This window comes from Chelmon rostratus, chromosome 18 (assembly GCF_017976325.1).
Source record: "Chelmon rostratus isolate fCheRos1 chromosome 18, fCheRos1.pri, whole genome shotgun sequence".
NCBI lineage: Eukaryota > Metazoa > Chordata > Actinopteri > Chaetodontiformes > Chaetodontidae > Chelmon > Chelmon rostratus.
Window position 1 is genome coordinate 4185900 of NC_055675.1, and position 23247 is coordinate 4209146.

The 23247-nt window shown below is 41.1% G+C and overlaps 2 protein-coding genes across 4 annotated transcripts in view; one reads left to right on the forward strand and one right to left on the reverse strand.

Annotated features, from left to right (window-relative positions):
* Positions 1-7766, forward strand: part of LOC121621685 (uncharacterized threonine-rich GPI-anchored glycoprotein PJ4664.02-like) — a 44210-nt gene extending 36444 nt beyond the window's left edge. For 2 of the 3 annotated variants that reach the window (XM_041958243.1, XM_041958245.1), the window contains 5 exons: positions 92-1492; positions 1592-1633; positions 2042-2101; positions 2263-2329; positions 2407-7766. In XM_041958243.1, the coding sequence (XP_041814177.1) occupies positions 92-1492; positions 1592-1633; positions 2042-2101; positions 2263-2329; positions 2407-2477 (1641 nt within the window). In that variant the 3' untranslated portion in view covers positions 2478-7766. The remainder of the gene's footprint in view (positions 1-91; positions 1493-1591; positions 1634-2041; positions 2102-2262; positions 2330-2406) is intronic. The other variant, XM_041958244.1, reaches the window with a different exon arrangement.
* A 675-nt stretch (positions 7767-8441) lies between these two features.
* Positions 8442-9658, reverse strand: LOC121622357 (trace amine-associated receptor 1-like). Its single transcript, XM_041959316.1, has 2 exons — positions 8758-9658; positions 8442-8485 (listed from the first exon to the last, which is right to left on the reverse strand). The coding sequence occupies exons 1-2, from the start codon at positions 9635-9637 to the stop codon at positions 8442-8444; spliced, it is 924 nt and encodes a 307-aa protein (XP_041815250.1). The 5' UTR covers positions 9638-9658.
* Positions 9659-23247: the final 13589 nt, after the last annotated feature.

Sequence of the window (23247 nt, forward strand, 5' to 3'; positions counted from 1 at the left end):
TAAACCTTCCCCTCTGCAACTAAGACAACAAATGCACTTTTTTAATTTCTATTAAGGTTGCACCCTCACAATGAAATCTCTCCATCTGCAGAATGTACTTATAACAATTGATGTCATCATTGGTGATGATACAAGAGAGTCCTGGGCAGTTTTGAATGCAAATGAAACCCACAGTGCGAGCTCAGGGTTACTGGATTCACTGGAGAGCATCGCCGAGGACTTGGTCGGGGAGTTCGCGATCGAAACTCCACGGATCCTGCTCAACAGAACCAAGTTTGACAACTCTTTCACGGCAGATCTCAACTCCAGCATCATCATAAACATTCCACCCACCACCGTTAGCAACGTCTTTATCACCACCATCACCTTCCCCACCCTGAATATTGTTATGCCAGCACGGAACTCCAGCTTTGATGTCAGCCTCTTGAACAGCACCAGCAACGAAACCGTCATTGATGATGCCATCAATGCTGCTGTGGTGTTAGTCCAAGTAAACGCAACCATTCAGAATGTCACATTGAGCTTTGACAAGCTGAACAACTCCCTGTCACTCAACCCGCAGTGCGTCTTCTGGAACTTCACCCTCTTCGGTAATCTGGGCGCTTGGGATGACGAGGGGTGTACGTTTGTTTCAGACATAAACAACACGGTAACCTGCAGCTGCAACCATCTCACCTCCTTCTCAGTTCTGATGGCAACGGACATCCCTCAAGAACTGAGAAATGCCTTGGATGTAATCACTTATGTTGGAGTTGGGATATCTATGGCAAGCTTGGTTATATGTCTCATTATTGAAGGATACGTTTGGAAAGCCATCACCAGAAATAGCACTGCCTTCATGCGCCATCTTTCCATCATTAACACCGCCCTGTCTCTGCTGATTGCTGACATCTGTTTCATCATTGGTGCCTCTATTGCCAAAAACCCCCTTGAAAACCCAGGGGAGGACTATAAAGTTCCAGTTGGGCCATGCAGCACGGCAACATTTTTTATGCACTTTTTCTACCTTGCTCTGTTCTTTTGGATGCTTGTATCAGGTCTTCTGCTCTTTTACCGGACGGTTATGGTCTTCTCCCACATGTCCAAGTCAACCATGTTGGCCATTGGCTTCAGTTTAGGCTATGGGTGCCCTCTGATTATAGCTGTTATCACTGTTGCTGTCACAGCACCAGGAAATGGATACACAAGGACGCACAATGCTTGTTGGCTCAACTGGGTTGAAACGAAGGCCCTGCTGGCCTTGGTGATACCTGCCTTGACCATTGTTTTTATCAACATTTTAATAGTTATCGTGGTCTTGTTTAAAATGCTGAGACGAGGCGTGGGAGACTCGGCCCAAACAGATGAAAGGCATACACTGGTGGTCATTGCAAGGTGTGTGATCATTTTGACACCTTTATTTGGACTCACTTGGTCTTTAGGAGTGGGAACCATGGTGTCATCAACAAATAAAGGAATCCACATTGCCTTTGCATTCTTCAATTCACTACAGGTATTTGCATCTATCAAACTAAAAAGTTGTCATTTAATATTTACAAGGTAGTATTTTGATGATGATGATGATATGTGCATGTCATCTGTCTTTCCTCAGGGTTTCTTCATTTTAGTGTTCGGGACACTGTTAGATTCAAAGGTATGTTGACTTAATTATTGACTTAAAAATACTTTGACATTTTGGGAAATACAATATTCTTACTTTTTTAGAGAGAATTAGGTAAAATGATCCATCTGACAATAGTGCAGGAAGTATTAATCCTTTATTTAAGTAAAGGTATCAGTGCCCTGGTGTAAAAATACTCCATTACAACTTGATGCATTCAAAATCCTTGTCAAGTAAAAGTGCAATTTATTAGCAGCAATTAGCTTTTTGCTGTTGTAGTAAATTATCTTCTCATCTAACTCTTCAAAAGGAAGTGAATAAACGTATTTCCCAAAGAGGCAAAGTGCTTTTTTAAAGTATTAATTTTGCTGAATGTTTCGCAAATTGCGCAGTACTTGAATACGACTGATGACGATGTCATGAATCTGATTGTGCCTGTAGATCCGCTCTATCCTCTCACGGCGATCAGCTACATCGAGCACAGGCTCTAATCCAACAAGAGTAAGTGTTGTTTTTTTTGCATATATAATCCAAAACCATTGCATAACCCTAAAATGTTCTTTGTTTGTTAATATAGCCTGTAGTTGAATTTGTAGACCTGCTAAATGCTACAGAAATTGCAATCTTCTAATTTCATTTGTATTTATTTGTTCCCACTATAGAGTACGAGTGGTGGCATTTCCTCTCTCAGTGAACTAAACTGGATAAGTCGATTGCGTCGAAGGAGATGTAAGTTGTTTTTTTTTAATTTCACTGTTTTTCTGTTTGCTTCAAACTGCCTCAGTAACAGTTCATTTGTCTTTCAGATGTCTACCGTCTGTCAGAAGCCGCAAACTCAAGCAGCACTGGTGCATCGGAGTCATTCGTTAGTATATGAATAAATGCAGCGATCTGTACATGTCAAATTTATTTTATCACTGACAGGTATTGTAAGATTCTTCATTACATCATCTGAAACTGTTTTTGTGACAAGTTAAAGTTCACTGGGACCATACTGTGCACACTAGTGCGCTAACGAGATGTTTGCATGGAAATGTTAGTGTTCATTATGTCCATAATGAATATCCCTAGGAAAGCAAGTGTGACCTATCTGAAATGTAAGTATCAGATACACAATAGTTTGAATGAAATTATGACATGGTATTTTTGAAACAACTGCCACTTGTCTTGCTGATAACTGCAGATGCTGACATTTGAAGTACAGTTCTGCTTTGTTTGGTAAGACTTGAGATACACAAAAGCCAGAGAAGTTACCAAGGCAGGGATGCAACTTGTCATTAATGAATAATATGCCCATGTAATGTAACATGTTACTATTTGAATGAACAAGTCGTGACTGGTGTCGAGGTTTTTCGTGGTTACGTTACCGTTACGTACCATGTCTATGTTCCCTTAAGCGCATCATGCTACTTAACTGCAAAGGCTCCAACAAAGTAGACAAACAACCTGGATGATTTTACTTGATTGTAAAATGTTACCACTGTTTAGGCCTGAAATCTGTAACTTCTAATAGTCACAAAAGTTGTAGTTTTACATCACCTTTACTTTGTTGTTAGATTGTTAACAATGACAGCCTTTCCACTGAAAACTTGCCTTCAACATGTTGCTATTTGGTCTCATCTTTCTGGACCAGTTGTAAAAAAGAGGCATTTTACTGATGCATTAAAGTTGCGAAAAAAAGAAGCAGAGAAGAAGAAATCAATCAGGTGAATGCTGGTTCAGGAGTCTTCACACTGTAAAAACATACGAGAATTACAGGAATTAAAAATCATTCACCTTCTTTTGAGTTGGTAATGTTAAATGTTACATTTGAATTATGCCATGATAATTTCTTCGTGTTTGCATGCACACTGCTGGGAAAACAGTGTCAGCTAAGTGCTAGCCACTTACCTTAGACTAAATCAGTTAGATTTTATTAAATCATTAAATTGCCGTCATCTAATGACAGCTTCGTGAGTAGGCTTCGTGCCAGCACAGTAGTTCACACATATTTTCTATGGCCTCCCTTGCCCGTAGAGGGCTATAATGTACTGTGTTATTGTAATTGTAATTGATTATTCAACATATTCAGTGCTAATGTGCATTGTGCTGATAAAAAAATACATATACTTTTATTTTTGTATTATAAATCAAAAGCTTACTGGCACTGTATTCTGGGTTTCACTTTGGACTGATAACTTTGGATAAACAGCCTTGTGCTACATGTTGCTAAAACTGACTGGTCTGAACAAAACTGATCTTACCCCACATCATGAATTCACTTTATATTGTGTGTGTAAAAACACCAAAACATTTAGTTACTGAAACTCACTAATTATGTATAACATTTGTCTTAATTGTTGCACATGTTCATTGTCAATTTGCACATCTTTCGTCATGAAATAGACTTTTTTAAATGCCTTTACTTGAACACTTTTATTAGTGATGAAGCAGGCTTCTGGGTGATTACAAGGTAGATGCCTACAATTGTTTTAGAACAATTTTCTTGAAGAACAACTTGAAGAATCGAGGCCGTTTCAGACACCATGCCGTTTGAGCTGCGTTAGCTGCTGGGTTCAGCGCTTAGTTGGCAATCTTGCAGCCGAAGCCTAAACTAGTTATAAAGTGAAAAGCTGTCATGGTGTGGCGCAAGCAATTGAAAATATTTGGTTTCAGAGGGCAGTGGTAGTATTGCATTGTGTCTGAAAGGGCCTTCAGATGGCAGTTTATGTCCCTTTCTATTGAAAAATCTCCAACCAAATAAATTGTGGTGATCAACCAACCCTTGTTATTGCTTCTATTACATTTTGCTTTTAAGGTTGTCATCTAGAGTTCTCTTTATATATGGATCAATGATCAATGACAGAAATTCTGCTGCTATATTGGGAGCATCCTAGAGTTTAACAAATAGAGCTTTCCTGTGGAATAAAATAAATAAAATTTGGATAAAAGCTGAATGTGCACAACACACCAAGTTCGAACAATTAATTTATCTCACTTGCCAGTCAGGGCAGGCCTAACAAGCCAGGCCCATTACAAATTGTGGCTTTGCCATTTGCCTTTTATTGTGATGCATGTGTGTGTGTGAGCATCGATCCAGGTATCTATCTCTGGGGACGTCAAGAAATGCACGCTGACACTCTAATAAAAGAGCCACAAAAATACAATAAAAAGGATACAAATAAAAACTATATATATTTAAAAAGAAAATACAAAAAACACCAACACAGTGCTCCATTAAATGATGCTGGGAGGAGTTGTCAATGATAGATGTCAGATTGGCTAACATCCTCCTCTCACCCACCTCCTCGATGGTGTCCAGGGGGCAGTCCAGGACCGAGCCAGCTCATGTGGAGGAAGGTATGGAGAAGTAATGCCGTCTGGTCTCTGGTGGGTGGGGGAGGGAACTGGGGTACAATCAAACTGTTGAAAAACAGGTTCAGCTCATTTGCCCATTCCTGGTCTCCATGTTCTGGGCCCCTCCCACTGTCACTGCTGTGGTTTTCGGCCCTCTCCAGACCTCTCTGGTGTTGTTCTCCTGAAACCGCTCCTCCAGCTTCCTCCTGTAGCTGTGTTTGCCTCTCCTGATCTCCCAGACCCAGGGTCTGTTATTTGATAAACACTGCACCTTCCAGACTGTGATGCAGGTGTAGAACTCCCCATCTGGACTGCACAACACTCCCCAATCAGTGGTGTCAAAGTAGTCCCTCAGTGCCATGCTGGTCTCCTCACAAACCTTGTGGTTGGCAGTTGTTAAATCATGAAAGGTTTGTAGGCAGGGAGAAGATGAACCAGGTTGTGATGAGAGCAGCCCAGTGGGGAGATCTTTTCGGGGAGAGATCTCATGTTCCCCATAATTAGACACAGTATGAATAGTTTATACCGTCTTTTCTTTACTTAACATTGTTAAACATTTGTAGTTTGGTTAGGTTAAGGCACCAAAATACTTGGTTAGGATTTGGAAAAGATCATGGTTTTGGTTACAATAAGTACATTTATGTATGTGATAACAAACGTTAAATGGTAATTTGATTCCCTGAAATGAGAAGATGAACGGCAGGTGTGCTGGTGTTTTAGAGTCTTATTAGGGAGCCTCCTTCCTCCGCCCTTTCCTTGTGTTTCCCTGTGTTTTCCCCCCGCCCCTTTGTGTCATGTTAGTCTCTCCTTATGTCTGTCCTTTTGTGTGTGTGTGTGGACTGGGCGGTTCCTCCTCAATCATGACTCACCTCCACCTGATCCTCGTGCTAATCAGCCACCACAGCTGCAGCCAATCCCTAATCACCAGCCACAGGGTAAAAACCAGGATCGTCTCACCAGTCTTTGCCAGACTGTTGTACTCACTGGCCTGGTAACATTTCTCGGCCACATAGCGCTCCTTATTTTCACAATAAATCTTATTCCATAGGAAAGCTGTATTTCCAAAGCTCTAAGATGCTTCCAAAACCCAGGGTTGGCTGCTATTGTTGGAGTTGTGTCGCTGAGAGACAGTGGAACATGTTGCATGTTGTCAATTTGCAATACATTCAAATATCTTAACTTAAATACCTAATGTACAATGTTGTTAAGAATAGTAAAATAATGCTAGATGATAAGTAGAGGGTGTCAAATAGATTCTGAGGCCAGCGACTGGTTTCAGCTTTCAGTGACTGGTGAACAGTGATCCGCCCCCAAACTCCTGCTCAGTGCACCCTCCTCATTCCCAGGCTGTCAAATACCCACCACCCGAATAGGACAACTTCAGAAAATTAGTCATAAAGGTTGAGAATTCGAGGAGAAAATGAATGTACAGTTAAAATGAGGCGTGTCTGAGAATTTGAAACACAAGGATGTGTTCCTGTAAACAGGGGAAAGTCCTTCCATGCCACTAAGTGCAGACTTAATTGACTTAACAAAATCAACATGGAAGATAATTTCTGCTATTGATCCATACATAAAGAGCAAGCTGAGATGACTCCCTTCAAAGTATTATGTAATAGAAGCACTAACAAGGTTTGGGTGATCAAAATTTATTGACCTGCCAACCTTACAACATAACGGTTCATTCACTGCCGTCTGCTTATTGCCATTTGCAGCCAACACAAAGCATGGAGGCTCTGACTAAAAACTAGAAAAATACTTTCACCATTCATTTCTTCCTAAAACTTTGTTCACAAAGACAGAAATTCAGAGCTCCTACATTCAACAGCAATCAACAGATGCAGCATCTACAACTAAATACTTACAGAAAATGAGGCAAACAATGAGAAATTATAGATTTATTTAAACATTTACACTGAGCTTACTGTACATATGGTTTTCTATGTAGTGTGCTACTATCTGTGCACTGAGTTCAAACAGGTACTTCATACATATTACAGTGACAAATTTTATGTGTACATACAGTATGACATGGAGTGGAAAAGATGCCAAACTACTTTCCTGACATCTCAGCACTTCAAATAATGAGTCTAAAGAGCTTAGAATTAGTGAAATCACCTTGAAATATTTTCTCAGAAATGATTATTTTGAAAACTGAATGAAACCAGTGGACTGAGAATTGGAATTGACCGTCCAAGCCACTTGCTGCAGTCACAGGAACTGGTTCTGTGTAATTACTCAAAGGGTTAAAGGTCATACAAAGATGAAAGGAGTCCAACAGATGAGCTCTGGTGGCCTTTTTCTCCATCTTTACTTTATGTTCATTCATTGCTTTTTTTGTGTGAAGCACTTGGTGCATGTGAAATCTTTGTTATAAACCACTTTCAGCTGAAATTCTTGTATGTACGGTGCTAAAGTTTTATTTTTATTACTATTCAACTGTTGTAGTGGAAATCCCACATCTATGCCTGCCCATGTGAGATGAGAAATAAAGCACTCAGTCAAACGGTATTGTCTTTGTCGTGGCCGTTAGCTCTGCGCAGAGCGAGCCCCTCAGCTTTACAGCTGAGAGTCTGCCCTCTCAGTGCTACACCACTCTTTTATTCAGGAAAGACAGAAACATGAAATTATATAAGGCACAATTATTTAATGACAGCAATTGTATGTACTCAATACTATACTAATTACTAGCAACTAATAGTTTTCATATAATTCAGAAATAATTGGTTATAACACATACTTTGAATGTAAATAAGGTACCAGAGTGCATTTGGAAAAAAAAACAAAAAAAGACAGAGACTGAACAAAGTGGTCGGGAGAGCTGGTTCTGTCCTGGACTGATCAGCACTTGTTGATACTGTACCCAGAATAAAACAATATATGACACACTTGCAGTTTTTTGCACTACTGTGTGATTTATGTTTACTTCAGCCTGCTATCACATACAAGAAATACCTTGTGCAATATTACATTTTCAATCTCTTTAAGTACTCAACATATATATATATATATAATTTTTTTTTTTTACTGTGACACATATATATTACTGTGCAGTAGAGTAAACACTGAACCTAATTTATCCATACCCAGCATGTGCAATTTCAATCCATGTGCAATTCTCAAAACTCTCACTCACTCTCAACTGTATATAAGTGATTCAGAGGGTTTCTTTGAGTCATTATTCATATCACACCAGAAGTAAATTATGTAAAAGTCATTGACTACTGAAGACTGATCGTGAGGGGCCAGAAATGTGGACATTTTCTCTGTTGTCTTGGATTCACAGCATCTTCAACAGTGTCAAAGCAGAGAGAGAATTAGAACTCATTAACTTGCACCAAAATGTGCTTAAATGATAAATGATCTTAATCCATAAATGTGTTATTTCCCAACATTTTTTTTTTTTTACTGTAGCTGGCTTTGTACAGTGACACACAAGCACTTGTCTTTCTTCAGTTATCTCTTATGCAGTAGTTTGCAGTTACCCTTTAGAATGATGAAACATCTATTTCTTAATGCCATCTGCAGCAAAAACAGCAGCGTCTGCAACTAAATACATACAGCAAATGAGGTAAGCAGTGACATAAATTACATTAATTAAAACATTGACATTGAGATTTCTGCACATACTGTTTACAATGTACTGTTCTGCTATCTGTGCACTGAGTTGTACAGATTTCATGAACAATACAGTGACCGAGGCAGATATATGACATGCAGTGAAAAATATACAAATCTTCAGTGGCAAATTACTGAAGACTCTGCTGACAGTTCAGCAATTCAAGTAATGAGTCAAACAAGCTTAGAATTAGTGAAATCACCTTGAAATATTTTCCCAGAAATTATCATTCTGAAAGCCGATCGAAACCTGCTGTAAAAGAAAGCATAGACCAATGGATTGAGCATTGAGTTTGACCATCCGAGCCACTTAAATGCTGCAATCACAGGAACTGGTATTGTGTAATTAGTCAAAGGGTTAAAGGTCATACAAAGAAAGAAGGGAGTCCAACAGATGAGAAAAACTCCCATAACAACAGCCAGAGTTTTGGTGGCCTTTCTCTCCATCTTACTGACAGCTGCTCCAGACTTTGTGCTCTGATGGGTTGTGTTCTGGATGCTGGATACCTGTCTCCGTGCCACAATCAAAATCTTTAGATAGATGGTGGACATTACGATAGCCGGGAGATAAAATCCCAAACCAATTCCTATCATTGCGAAACGTATATGTTGAAATAAGACACACGTCCTGTTAGATTGTTCTTGGTTCACTCCTAAAATTGTGATGACAATTCCATTTAGCGCAGGGACAGTCCAGCTCAAGAGGATCATGATCATGATAACACAGACATTTATTTTAGCTCTGTACCTCAGAGGCTGACACACAGCGTAATATCTGTCAACAGAAATAAAGCACAGGTTAAAAATAGAAGCTGTACAAAGAAAGATGTCAAAGCTGCTTCGTACCTTACACAGTACATCCTGAAGATACCAACATGAGCTTACAGACAGCATTGTGCTGAAAGGCAAGACAAAAACCCCAACAAGCAGGTCAGCCACAGCCAGAGAGAGGATGAGGAAGTTTGTAGGAGTGCGGAGCTGTTTGAAGTAAATGATGGAGCTTATTAAAAGAAGATTTCCACACATTATAAAAACTGATAAAGAGCCAACAAAAATACATAATAAATATGTGGTGGTGGTCATTGTTGTCAAGCCAGAAACATTTGCTGATTCATTGCAGAGATGTTCTTCCTCAAAAACATCTTGAGACCTGTTGAGAAAGAATTTAGGTTCCATGTATAAATGATCATTAAAAATGAGGCATCAGCATCACGTTTTCTGTAGAGAAGTTAAATTAGCGCTGCATGTTAAATACAATACCTATTTGATTTGCGCATCCTCACTGGAGCCCTTGGTCTCTGTGCGACTGAACAGCAGGTTCAGGTTCAGAGTTTTTATTCTGGGCTCATTTGCATATCACGGTCAAGGGAGTGGCATTTCATGTTGGTCAGTATAATGAGTAATCATACAACTCCATGTGCAGGTTTAGGCCTCTATGCTCCCAAGCCTCGGCTCGGGCCTGCAACAGAGGGACAGAGAGAGGGGGACAAATGGGAGAGGGATGGGGGAGTACTTGCAAAAGTGAAGGCTAAAACTTTGTGCAAGTATCTCACCAAAGGAGGGCGCTCACCCATACGGCGGTCAAAGTCATGCTTTTTGTTTCTGTTTTTTTTGTTTGTTTGTTTTTTTACACACCGAAAATGGATGTGAGGCAGCATGACAAATTACCAAGCATAAACATTCCCAAGAGAAACACCGCTCCTCTCATGTTCATCATCATTCTTCTTTTTTATTATTCCTGGGTGCCATTTGAGGGACTGACACCTTATCACTAGATGTTACAGCTACTATTCTACATACAAACATACATACACTGTATTATAAACACATCAAATTAGGAACGACGTCTCCTGTCAACTTTTTCAAGATTCAAGATTGCCTTTATTGTCATTGAGCATAACATGTCAATGAAATTTGCATTGCAACCCCCATATTAGAAAGATAAGAAAAATAATAAAATAAAATAGATAAGATACTAGAATAAAATAAACTAACATGCCGTTAAAATATGTGTAAATGCAATAAAAATATACCAGAAATGAAAATATACTAAGACAATAAAAATATCCTAAAACAATAAACAACAAAATATACCAACAGCAGCTGAATATATAATTCAATGTTAAGGACACAGAAGGTGCAGGTGAAGGTGGACAGTGTGCAGTGGCTCATAGTCCTCACAGTCTCTCACTGCAGTGAGGGGCTTTTTTAATTTAAACATACAGGTGATTTACAGGAATATATTTAAGCAGGAGGACAGTGAGGGAGAAGGGTAAAATATGGGAGAATCAGGAGATGAACAGGGGTTTTGATGGCATGGTTCTTGCCTGATAAGTCTCAAACTGCTGGCTGCCACTGTAGTAAAGGGATATTTTCTCATTTTATTCTTGGTTTATTTTCTTTAATTATCAAGTGGGATTTATCTTATTGTCTTTCCCTGTCCTGTGCGAGATGCTGCTGTTTGTTCTCGGTCAATTCATGTGGGATCTGTGAATCACTGTTAGTCAGGCACCCACCTCTTAGGGGACCCTATCAAGAGCTATTGCTCCCGACAACACAGGTCCAAGCGTCACAGGAACGCACAAATCCCCTGCCCATCTTAAGGTGGTGATCCTGGAGGGGTGCCATTAGCTCACTCTTTTAAAAAAAAGGGGAAAAAAAAGCTGTTGTTGGAGTTTTGACCTCTTGAGACTTTTTCTGTTGTCCATGCATCACTGAAGTTGTGCCAGAAATTCCTCATCTGTTTTAACTTACGTAAAATTGTACTCATTTTTACAACTGAAGATATTTAATGCTTTTGTTTTTTTCTTTTTTTAAATGATCAGTGTTGTCGCAGGAAACAAACTACCTGCAAGTAGAAAAAAAGGACACGGACTGAAAAAGAATGATAGTGCTGGATCAATGTGTAGCTCGTTTAACACATAACTGCAGTCAAGGCAGAATATCACCTGACGTGGACAAACGGAAATTATGCGGTGACTATGATGCTGTGCATTGTTAGGATTATTTTGAAAGCAGTGGGTTTGCGTGCTGAATGCCACTGTAGTCACTGCAGGGGGAAAAAGGCTGTCAGTAACAAGTGAGCCTGACAGCTTAATTACCAATATAGGTAAAGATTTATTGGTTTATTAATCCCAGCCCTGGGCACTGACATTCAGTAGATGAATGCCATTACAGTGAACCCGCTGGCCCATGTGACCCAGACACTCTTCTTGCTTCTTGCCCCTGATCATGAAGTGACCTGCAGAATGGAATGGTAATAAAATAAAGCAAGTCTGAAAATGTGAGTGTGACTTCAAACAGAATGATGACAGCAGGTGGAAAAAGAATGTGTTTGATGCCCGGTCCTATGAAGATATCAAGTAATGAGAATAGAAGACGTTAGTTGATGAAAATGATGTCTGATACGGAGTGGCACAGGACTGTGCTCATATTAACTATGTTCAGTTAAAGAAAAGACTAATAAACTTTACACCTTGCATCACTGTCTCTGTAAATGGAGGCTGGTGGCTTTGGCAAGAGTGATATTTTACTGAAAATATTATTTTCTATTCATACTATTGCCTAAAATAATGCCAATAGAATACAGCTACAAAAACAAGGACAGAAAGCTAGAATAAAGAAGACAATTAAGGTTTGGGGCTTTGTAGTTTAGACACATTTAGACAACAGTCTAACAACAACAAAAAATCTTGGAGTGGGGTTAACCTTCCCGACTGATCGGACGGACCGCCAGCAGGCTGTCCAGCTCTTGCACAGCTGTCTCATTGATGTACATAACTGCTCTGTTTAAGTTTACACCAGGTGCTGAGAAGCTTAGCCGCAGGCATTGAAGAGAGAAGGAAGCAGGTGAATTCTGGAAGTTCTAGAAAGGAGAGGTTAGTTGTGCAGTTTGTTCGAGAGGGGGAGAAAAATAGAGCTGCTAAATCAGGGAGAAGGCAGGTAGGTGGCTGCCGGGTAGGGGCTGATGATTGGCAAATGCAGGTCGACTTGGGAAGAAAGCTAGTTGTGCCCCAGGAAATAGTCTATAGTAATCTGAGGTCGGACATTGTCTTATGGTCCATGAGTAAAAAGACTGTGTATTTGATTAAGTTAACAGTCCCTCGTGAAAATTCAGTGGAGGCAGCTTATGAAAGGAAGAAGACTAAGTATGCAGATTTAAAGACAGAATCTGAGCAGAGGGGATGGAAGACCAGGGTTTGTCCGGTTGAAGTAGGGTGTAGAGGTTTTGTTGCAGGGTCAGCTGTTTCACTGTTGAGGGAGCTGGGAGTGCATGGGCAAAATTTAAGAAAGACAGTGAGGGAGATGTCAGATGAGGCTGCTAGGTCTAGTCAGTGGATATGGATCAGGAGAAATAATAGTAGTTGGGGGGTGAAATAGGGGCGGTGAGGGAGGGGCGGGAGGCAGAGGACATGCATGCCTAATCCGGCAGGAGAAGAGGTTAAAGTCTGAACAAGACACCTCTCCTCTGCTCTGCTTTCCCCGCCCCATCTTCTCGCGCTCCCAATAGGAAGAGAACCAGGAAGAGGAAGTGTAGATAAGGAAGGGGTGTGGCCAGCTAGAGTCTCTCTTTGGGACCATGTGGCCTGTTCAGGTGAGTTTGTGTTGTAAGATACAGAGTTGGCTTGTTTTTTGATCTTTTTGGTTGTTTTCCTGTTTTGTTTGCTTCTTGAAGGAAATGTTAGAAGAGGCTGTTAAATCTAGTCTGTGGATTAGGCCTCCACCTTCAGCACCCTCTAAACTTTCTACCCCCTACCTGAACAAGGGTTTGTATCCATCCCTACTTTCATATTTGACTCTACCTCTTTACTTTCTAACCCCTACCCGAACCAGGGTTTGCACTCCCACACCCCGCTTTTATTGGTGCAGTTGGTGAGAGGCAGGGGTAGATGATGGTACTGCGGCAATTGGCAGTTACATGGGCATCTAAGCCTGTAGTAGCATTGTAGCAGCTAACAATAGCGAAAGCGGTGGTAGTATGATAGTATCCTAGCAGTTAGTATTGGCATCTAGCAGTTAACATTAACAGTATAGGTGAATCTAGCTGTATTGTCTTCTTCTGTTCCTCTTAGCAGGTAGCGATTAGCATTAGCATTTGCTAAATGGTAGCATCGGTACTGCCCACGACCTGGAGCATCTCCTAAACAGGCCTGGGTCAGTTGAACGTGGCAGTGCTGTTTGGATTGTGTAGGAGCAGTGTGAACTGGCACTAGGGGGGGTGACTCTGGGACGCCGGAGTTCACCGCCTAGCCTCCTGGAGGTGTAGTGGGACTAAGTAGGCCAAACACCGTTGAAGGGTGGTATCCACCTGATGACCCCCAGAGATGTGTTAGGAATCACTGCTCTTTGGCATGTATAGAGGCAGATTAGGGGTCCAAGGTTCTTCACTGAGAATGAATCCTCTTTTTGAGCACAAGTATCTTGTGTTTAAATTAACTGTCCAACTGAAACCTGGCTGTCTCATGATGAGTATATTAGCCTAAATGAAGCTACTCCCCGAGTCATACTAACACTCATGTTCCTCGAGGCAGCGGCAGAGGAGGTGGAGTTGCAGCCATTTTTGACTCTAGCTTAGTAATTAACACTAGACCTAAACTCACTGATAACTCATTTGAAAGCCTTGTTCTTAATCTTTCAAAACAAACCTGAAAAACATCACAGTTTTATTTGTCATAGTGTACCACCCTCCTGGTCCTTATTCTGAATTTATATCGGAATTCTCAGAGCTTCTATCAGGGTTAGTCCTTAAAACAGACAAAATAATTATTATAGGTGACTTTAATGTTCATATGGACGTTGATAATGATTGCCTTAGTACTGCATTTATCTCATTATTAGACTCAATTGGCTTCTGTCAGAGTGTTCGTGGTCTACTCACTGTTATAACCGCACTCTCAATCTTGTTCTGACATATGGCATTGAAGGTGAACGCTTAATAATTTCAACACAGAATCCTCTTTTGTCAGATCATCATTTGATTACTTTTGAATTCCTATTACCAGACTAGCCGCCATTAGGCAAAAATTCCTACACCAGATGCCTATCAGATTGCTAAATTTAGGGATGTGATTCAGTGCCATGTCTCACTACAACAGTGGACTTCTGTTGTTAGATTAGTCATTCTCAAATTGATCATCTGATTGATAGTGCTACAGGTTCATTGCGTATGATCCTTGACTCAATTGCGCCCCCTTAAAAAAAAAAAAACAACAGAGAAGAAGAGGTTAGCTCCTTGGTATACCCCCCAAACCCACAAGTTGAAGCAAACGTCACGGCAACTTGAAAGGAAGTGGCGTTCCACCTATCTAGAAGTATTTCGTCTTGCCTGGCAAGACAGTCTTAAAACATACAGGAAATCCCTCTGAACTGCCAGAGCAGCCTATTACGCTCTACTAATAGAGGAAAATAAAAACAATCCCAGGTTTCTCTTCAGCACAGTAGCCAGGCTGACAGACAGTCATTATTCCATTGAACCACGTATTCCCTTCAGCCACAGTCGTAATGACTACATGAATTTCTTTAATGATAAAATTCTAACTATTAGACAGAATTCAGCAACTACTAACTTCAGTGGGTACTGATTTATCTTCAAAAACAGAAACAAATCTCAACAATTTCCTCATCAAAATCATCAACCTGTATCTTTGATCCCATCCTGACCAAGCTGTTTAAAGATGTTTTACCCTTAATTTGCTCTTCTTTATTCGACATGATCAACCTGCCTCTGTGAACAGGCTATGTACCACAGTCCTTTAAAGTAGCTGTGATAAAGCCTCTCCTCAAAAGGCCTTCTCTTGATCCAGGGGTTTTAGCCAACTATAGACCTATAGCTAACCTACCCTTTCTCTCTAAAATTCTTGAGAAAGCAGTTGCTAGTCAGTTGTGCAACTTTTTACATAACAATAGTTTATTTGAGGATTTCCAGTCAGGATTTAGAGTGCACCATAGCACAGAGACAGCATTGGTTAAAGTCACAAACGACCTTCTAATTGCATCAGACAAAGGACTTGTCTCTAAACAGACATTCACAATGAGATAACATGCTGTTTGAAGGGCTATCAGTGCACCGGGCAGTGCACATGCAGATGTACAGGTGTATGCACAGTACCGTGACAATGTTAATGTAAATATATGACATGCAGTGGACAAGAGATGTTAATCGTCAGTGGTGAATGAAGTACAGACATGCCAGCACTTCACATAATGAGTCAAACAAGCTTAGAATTAGTGAAATCACCTTGAAATATTTTCCCAGAAATGATCATTCTGAAAGCTGATCGAAACCAGCTGTAAAAGAAAGCATAGACCAATGGATTGAGCATTGAGTTCGACCATCCGAGCCACTTAAATGCTGTAATCACAGGAACTGGTATTGTGTAATTAGTCAAAGGGTTAAATGTCACAGAAAGAATGAAAGGAGTCCCACAAATGAGAAAAACTCCCATAACAACAGCCAGAGTTTTGGTGGCCTTTCTCTCCATCTTGCTGACAGCTGCTCCAGACTTTGTGCTCTGATAGGCTGTTTTCTGGATGCTGTTTGCCTGTCTCTGTGCCACCATCAAAATCTTTAGGTAGATGGTAAACATTACTGTAGCTGGGAGGTAAAATGCAAAAACAGTTGCAATGACTGCTGAACTTGTATTTTCAAATAAAACACACCTGCTGTTTTGCCCTTCGTTCACTCCCCGAATTGTGACGACAATTCCAACTAGACCAGAAAAAGTCCAGCTCACCAGGATCATGATCATGATAACACGAACATTTATTTTAGCTCTGTACCTCAGAGGCTGGCACACAGCGTAATATCTGTCAACAGAAATAAAGCACAGGTTCAAAATAGAGGATGCACACAGAAAGATGTCAAAGCAACCTCGTATGATACAGAGTACATCCTGAAGATACCAACAAGAGCTTACAGACAGCATTGTGCTAAAAGGCAAGACAAAAACCCCAACAAGCAGGTCAGCCACTGCCAGAGAGAGGATGAGGAAGTTTGTAGGAGTGTGGAGCTGTTTGAAGTAAACAATGGAGGTTATTACAAGAAGATTTCCACACATTATAAGAACTGATAAAGAGCCAACAAAAATACATAGTAAATATGAAGAGGTGACTGTTATCTCAGAAACATTTGCTGATTCATTACACAGATGTTTGTCCTCAACAACATCGTCAGACCTGTTGACAAAGAATTTAGGTTCCATGTATAAATGATCATGTCTTAAATCAAGACAATATAACACAGCAGCATCCAGTTTACTGTAGAGATATATTTTAAGTTCATTTTAGTGCTCTGTGTGTTTAACACCATGCCTATGAATCCTGGTTTGTGCATCTGTAGTAATAACGGTGTTTGGTCTCTGAGCAGCTGAGCACACATGGACAACATTCATTATTCTGGGCTCATTTGCATATTATGTTCAAGGGAGTGGCATTTGATGTTGGTCGATATGATGAGTAATTGCACGGCTCCTTGTGTACGTGTTTAATCTCCCACACAAATACACAATTTCAGGTTACCTCTTTTAAATTAATTACTACAATCTCAAGCAACTCTTTTAAAGCAAACTTTAAATTTCACACTCCAGTGACCATAAGACCAAATAAATATCCACATCGCCCTGCTCCGTGATGCAGCATGAAAACCTTTGCTTCGAAAAAAAAAATCACTTGCAAAAATATTTCCTGCTTTTCGAGAGTCATAATCAGCTTTATTGAACACATATTTGCACACATACAAGGAATGTGACTTCGGTGTTTGGTTCGTTGCTGTCAGTGTACTCACACAGACATAGAATGCAGCTAAACAACAGCACTGAACGTGCTGTCTGCATTTTGGAAGGCCGTGCCAGAGGTTTGCTCTGTTGATTTCTCCAAGAACAGTGACCAGGGAGTCCCGATGTTTTCTGCTCCTGTCTTTGTTACCATTAGACTGCTTGACATTAACCAAGACAAAATAACCTTAAACACATCGTAGCAGGCCTTATTTCAGATTCAGATTTACTTTATTGTCATTGCAACAAGTGCAACAGAAATGTAAGGTGCAAGCCATACATTGCAGAGACATAGAATATATATATATAAACAATGTTATAATAAAAACACAATATAAAAATACACAGTAGAAAGACATCTGTACATAAAGTGCAAAAAGCTGAAAAAGTATGCACAGTGGAAAAAATTGCATGTGTCTGTAGTCATTAAGGTTAAAAACAGCATTCAAGGCTCTTACAGCAGTTGGAAAAAAGCTGTTTTTCAGTCTCTTAGTTCTGGTTTTGATAATCCTCTACCTGGGTGGTAGGAGTCCTTCAGGATTGAGTTGACTCTCTTGAGACAGTAGGAGCCATGAAGGTCCTCCAGCGAGGGCAGAGGGCACCCAGTGATTTTCTCAGCCATTTTGGTGAACCTCTGGAGCTCGTTCCTGTTTGCCACTGTGTAGCTGGCAAACCACGCACAGAGGCAGTATGTCAGGTTGCTCTCCACGGTGGAACGGTAAAAGGACACAAGCAGTCTCTGGATTCTCAGGAAGTGGAGTCTTTTTTGTGCTCCTTTTACCAGCTGTGTGGTGTTGTGATTCCAGGTCAGCTTCTCCTCAATGTGGACTCCAGGAAACGGAAGTCACTGACTCTTCCGACACAGGCTCGACCGATGCGAATGGGCTGAATGTCCGTTTTGTTCCGTCTGTAGTCTATAATGAGCTCCTTTGTTTTGGCTATGCAGGTTATTTTCTCTACACCACACAGTCAGCTGTTACACCTCATCACAGTAAGCAGACTCATCACCTCCTGTGATGCAGCCTACCACTGTGGTGTCGTCCGCATGCTTAATGAAGGTGTTGCTTGAGTGGATGGTGGTGCAGTCTGAAGTATAGAGGGTGAAAAGCAGGGGGCTCAGCACACAGCCTTGGGGGGAACCGGTGCTGAGTGTGAGGGGTGTGGAGGTGTGGGAGCCAATTCTGACCCTCTGTGGGGGCTCTGTCAGAAAGTCCTTAATCCAGAGGCATGTGGAATGAGGTAGGCCGAGGTTCAGCAGTTTCCCCACTAGACCATGAGCTAAAGCTGAGCTAAAATCCACAAAGATTTGCCTTGTAGACAAACTGGTATTGGTCCAAGCTGGGGGTAATGAAAGTCATGATATGACTCCTCACCAGTTTTTCAAAACACTTCATCACCACTGGTGTGAGCGCCACTGGTCGGTAGTCGTTAAGGCTAGTTGTGGAGGGTTTCTTGGGTAGGGGGATGATAGTGGAGGTCTTCAGACAGGATGGGACAGCAGACTGTGTGAGGTTGAAAATCCTGTTGAAGATTCCAGCGAGCTGGTCTATACAGTCTTTCAAAACCCACCCAGAGATGCCATCAGGGCCCGTTGCTTTCCTTGGGTTGACCCCCTTAAGTGTGCGCCTCACCTTGTGCACTCCCACTGTGAGGGCTGGGCTCCTCTCGGCCGCTGGTGGCAACGGGACTGCTCCTGCTGGTTCAGTCTCGAAGCGAGCAAAGAAGTGATTGAGTTTTTCTGCCAGCTCAGCGTCGCCCTCAGCAGCTCTGATGCTGGGTTTGTAGTTGGTGAAGTGCTGTACCGCCATCCACGCCTGCCTGCTGTTGTTGCTGTCCAGATGGTTGTCGATCCTCCTCCTGAAGCCCACCTTGGCCTTCTTGATTCCTCTCTTCAGATTGGCGCGGGCTAAGCTGTAGAGAGCCTTGTCACCAGCTCTGAAGGAGGCGTTTCTGTCCTTCAGCAGCTGCTTCACCTCTCTGGTCATCCAGGGTTTCTGGTTGGGATAGACCCGGATGCGTTTTTCCACTGTGACCATGTCCACACAGTTCTTGATGTAACACAGCACAGTGTCCGTAAATACATCCAGGTCCTCGTCCTTAAAGATGTCCCTGTCAGTACTGTTGAAACAGTCCTGCAGCTGCTGAGAAGCATCATCTGGCCACGTCCTGATAGTCTTAGTGATGGTTGGGGTGGATTTCCGGAGGGGGGTGTATGCAGGGATTAATTGTAGGGAGATGTGGTCTGACCTGCCAAGATGTGGTGCAGGTCTGGCCCTGTAGCCCAGCTTGATGTTGGTGTAAACCTTGTCCAGTGTATTAGCTCCTCTTGTCGCACACTTTACATGCTGATGGAGTTTAGGGAGCGCTGATTTTAAGTCCACGTGATTGAAATCACCAGCAATGATATGCACTGTATGTGGATGGTTCTGCTGCAGGCTAACGCTGTTATGTAACAGTTCAAGGGCCGAGGTAACATTTGCATCCAGTGGAATGTAAACGACGGCTAGCATGATGCCAGTAAACACCAGAGGAATGTAAAACGGTCGGCATTTCACAGTCAAATATTCCAAAACTGGGGAACAATGGCTGGCTACAGTCTCTATGTTGCTACACCAGTTGTTGTTGATGTACTGTAGATGCACAACCCACCTCCTTTATTTTTGCCAGAGTCACTGGTCCTGCCGAAGCGCTGTGTGTGTTTCCAAACTTGAATTACGCTATCAAATGCTTTTTTAACAGTGTCATGAATAATTTTCTTGACTTCAACTACAGTGGTATGATTTGTCAGTTGGGGACATAAAGCACATTCAGCAGAATTGGCTTCTGTCAATATCAATCAATATGAACATGTTTACAGGAAACACATAAATATGCAGGGCTCACTTAACATTAGTAGGAGCACTCTCCATGGCTAACCAAGCCAAATAGCAAAGGACGGTTACAGATAGCAGCAGTTACGGTGACATCATGGAAAAACAGAAATACAACAGTTTTCCAATTCTAGTCAAGAATTTGTCAGGGCAACGTCATGCACATTCAGCACTATTGGCTGCTGTAAACAGCAATCAATATCTGCGATAAATCCCTCCTTTGCTTCCTGTTTTTACAGGAAACAAATAAATATGAATCAATTAGAACTCTGCTAAGCTAACATAAAGTTGGGTGACTGTCTTGATAACAAGCTAAGCTAATTTAGGGCCTATGCTAGGTAAAGAAAACAAAAGATTCATGTTTTTATTAATGTTATACATGAGCGAGATGCTGAGAAAGATATTTGTCCATCATCAGTCTTTGCATACATTATGTGAGGTTGAAATTGTGTTGTTCATCTCTCTTGTGTAAACACGGCAGCCCTCAGGCATTCCCTGATGTTTTTAATACCAGTTGTACAAAATTGTCTTGATTGTTATTTGTCTTTTATTAAATGTCTTTATTTCCAAAGTTATGAATAAAACGACATCGCGGCAGTCATTTTCCACGCAGTAAGAAAAAAAAGATGCATCACACATGCATCCAGGCATGCAGCAAGGGCAGCGTCATCACCAGACACTGACTGGTTGGCCATGTGTTTTGAACACTGCATAAAGGACTTCAGTGTCACTTCATGTGTGCATGTGGCGCCAGACAACACCCAACTATACATTATATGCCAGTATATCATGTATAGACCACACCATGAAAATTTCATGTAAATGAAATTATCATTGTCACACAAGACTTCTTGTTGATCAAATAGATTTGTTTCACCATTTGAAAATATGAATTACAAGGAAAATGGACAGTTTCCTTCATTTGTAACATTTGTTGCTTGGTCTTTGTGTGACTGCATGAGTTTCTATTTATTTATGTAACAGTTTACCAGATGAACAGTGAAATAGCAACTAGTTAACATTTGATTTTGTATAACAAAGTTTGTCTGCTCATTGACACTATTATGGTAGGACCCATGACCGAAATGCATGAAAACTGCAAATTAATAGGCCCTTTTAGTTTGTAAACAACAATGATGCACTCAAGCGTGGGCGCTCAGTTTGGCAATAGAGGTTTGGCGGAGTGCAATGCTTTGTCAAGCTATACCAGGGCATTAACCACCAAAGATGTCGAATACTACCTAAACAAACTGACTTTGACAAATGGTGACCGACTTCCAGATCCCTGTGGTATTAGTGAGTGGGTAGAGGAGGTATCTGTGGTCATGTTGAAATAAGCAATCCTCCTTAGCCAAAGACAAGGGCACAAGGCCACTATGTATGAGGCTTTGGATATAATTAACAAACCAAAAAATGACCTCATGTAACAAGTGAGTAGCAGAAAGCTATCTTCAGCCAGCTTACCTACCCAAAACAAAGCAATTGGAGTGCCCAAGTAAAGCAATGAAGGCCACTATTTGCCAAACATAATCCAGGAACCAACAAACGCAAAGATACAAACACAATTTATGTCCCGGGTCTTCAAAGCATGGGCTTATCCTGCCTTTACTCTGCAGATAATAACTTGCTCCCACAAGATAATATCTTGTGTGCACAAGTTAATCTTGCAGTGCGTGGAGCTCTCTAGGCCACCCCAGCATTGCAGTAAGAACTAAATGATGCCATCAGTGTTACATGTCAGCGCGATTGTCGGCATGCAGAGTCACATGTTCCAGTTTTCAGGTAACACAAGTAATAATTAAGTCTTTCTCAGCACAATAATAGACTACAGGAAGAACGGGAAACCCCAGGGGGAAAACAAATGTCACCACCCACATGCTAAATATATGACAGACAGGTTTATTTACTGGAAGCAGTACATACCATTGCAGGCTCTATTAAACTTCCAAATAAATCCACGTGAGACCCAGGTGGCCAAAATAGCTTGCCAAACTCCATTTGGCCCAAATCTTTGACACCTGGTTGCCACACCTATGCCAGCCCAACTCATGCAACTATGAGGTTCTGCTTGTGCCAAATGTACGTCACACGAAACATTTGTCTGTGTCTATTCAACCTTGAAATGTGCTTCAGTTGTGACAAAACTAGTTTGACAATCAGATTGACTATGTTTGATCGGTCACCTGACAAAACATTTGCAGCTGTAACTCTGTTGTCTTGTTGTTCTCCCTGTCAATTGACTGATTTGTTTTGCATGTTAGCCACTTTTGTGGTCCTATGTTCTGACACTGTTTTGAACACTGGCAAACAAAGCATAACCTCAGGCCCCGTGCCCTCTCTTATAAAGAACATAAACAGAAAGTTTATCTGTTGAGCTACACATCCGGCTTCAGGGCTACTGCAGTACCAAAAACATCCCAAGCACGGGCAACTTCACCACCTTCAACAGAACAGATCTCATCAAACCATTAGCTCCATCCAAATCGGCTTTTATCTATGAACATTGGATATTTCATTATTGCTCATCATTTTTTGGTGCTTTGAACAGGAGCACCTGTTCATTAGGTTGTTGCTATCTATTGTTTCATGTGTATTGTTTCCACATATTATCTGATTTTTGTGTTTTGGCTCATTTTGCATTTTCTCTTATTGATGCTGTGATTTTGGGCTGTTAATATGGCTCGTTAGCTTCTAGCTAATATGGAACGAAATAAAGAATATCCACCTTGTCTCACAATACCGCATTGATGTGGAGGTCTCATTTCTTTGTGCCATGAGCAATGTGAGGACATGAAATTACTAAAAGGAGGATGAAATGTGTATGCAATGAAACATTTTGACATTGGTTACCCTTGATAGAATCAAAAATATATTGTGGCAAACAGCAATCAAAGTAAAAATTGTTAAAAACCTGGTTATGGATATAAAGCTGCACTAATCACTATTTCTATATTACCAATGGATCAAATGACTATGTAATACGAAAGGCTTCTGTCATAATGTCAAAATGTAAGGACTCTATGGTTTTTCAGTCTATTTAATTATCAGTCTA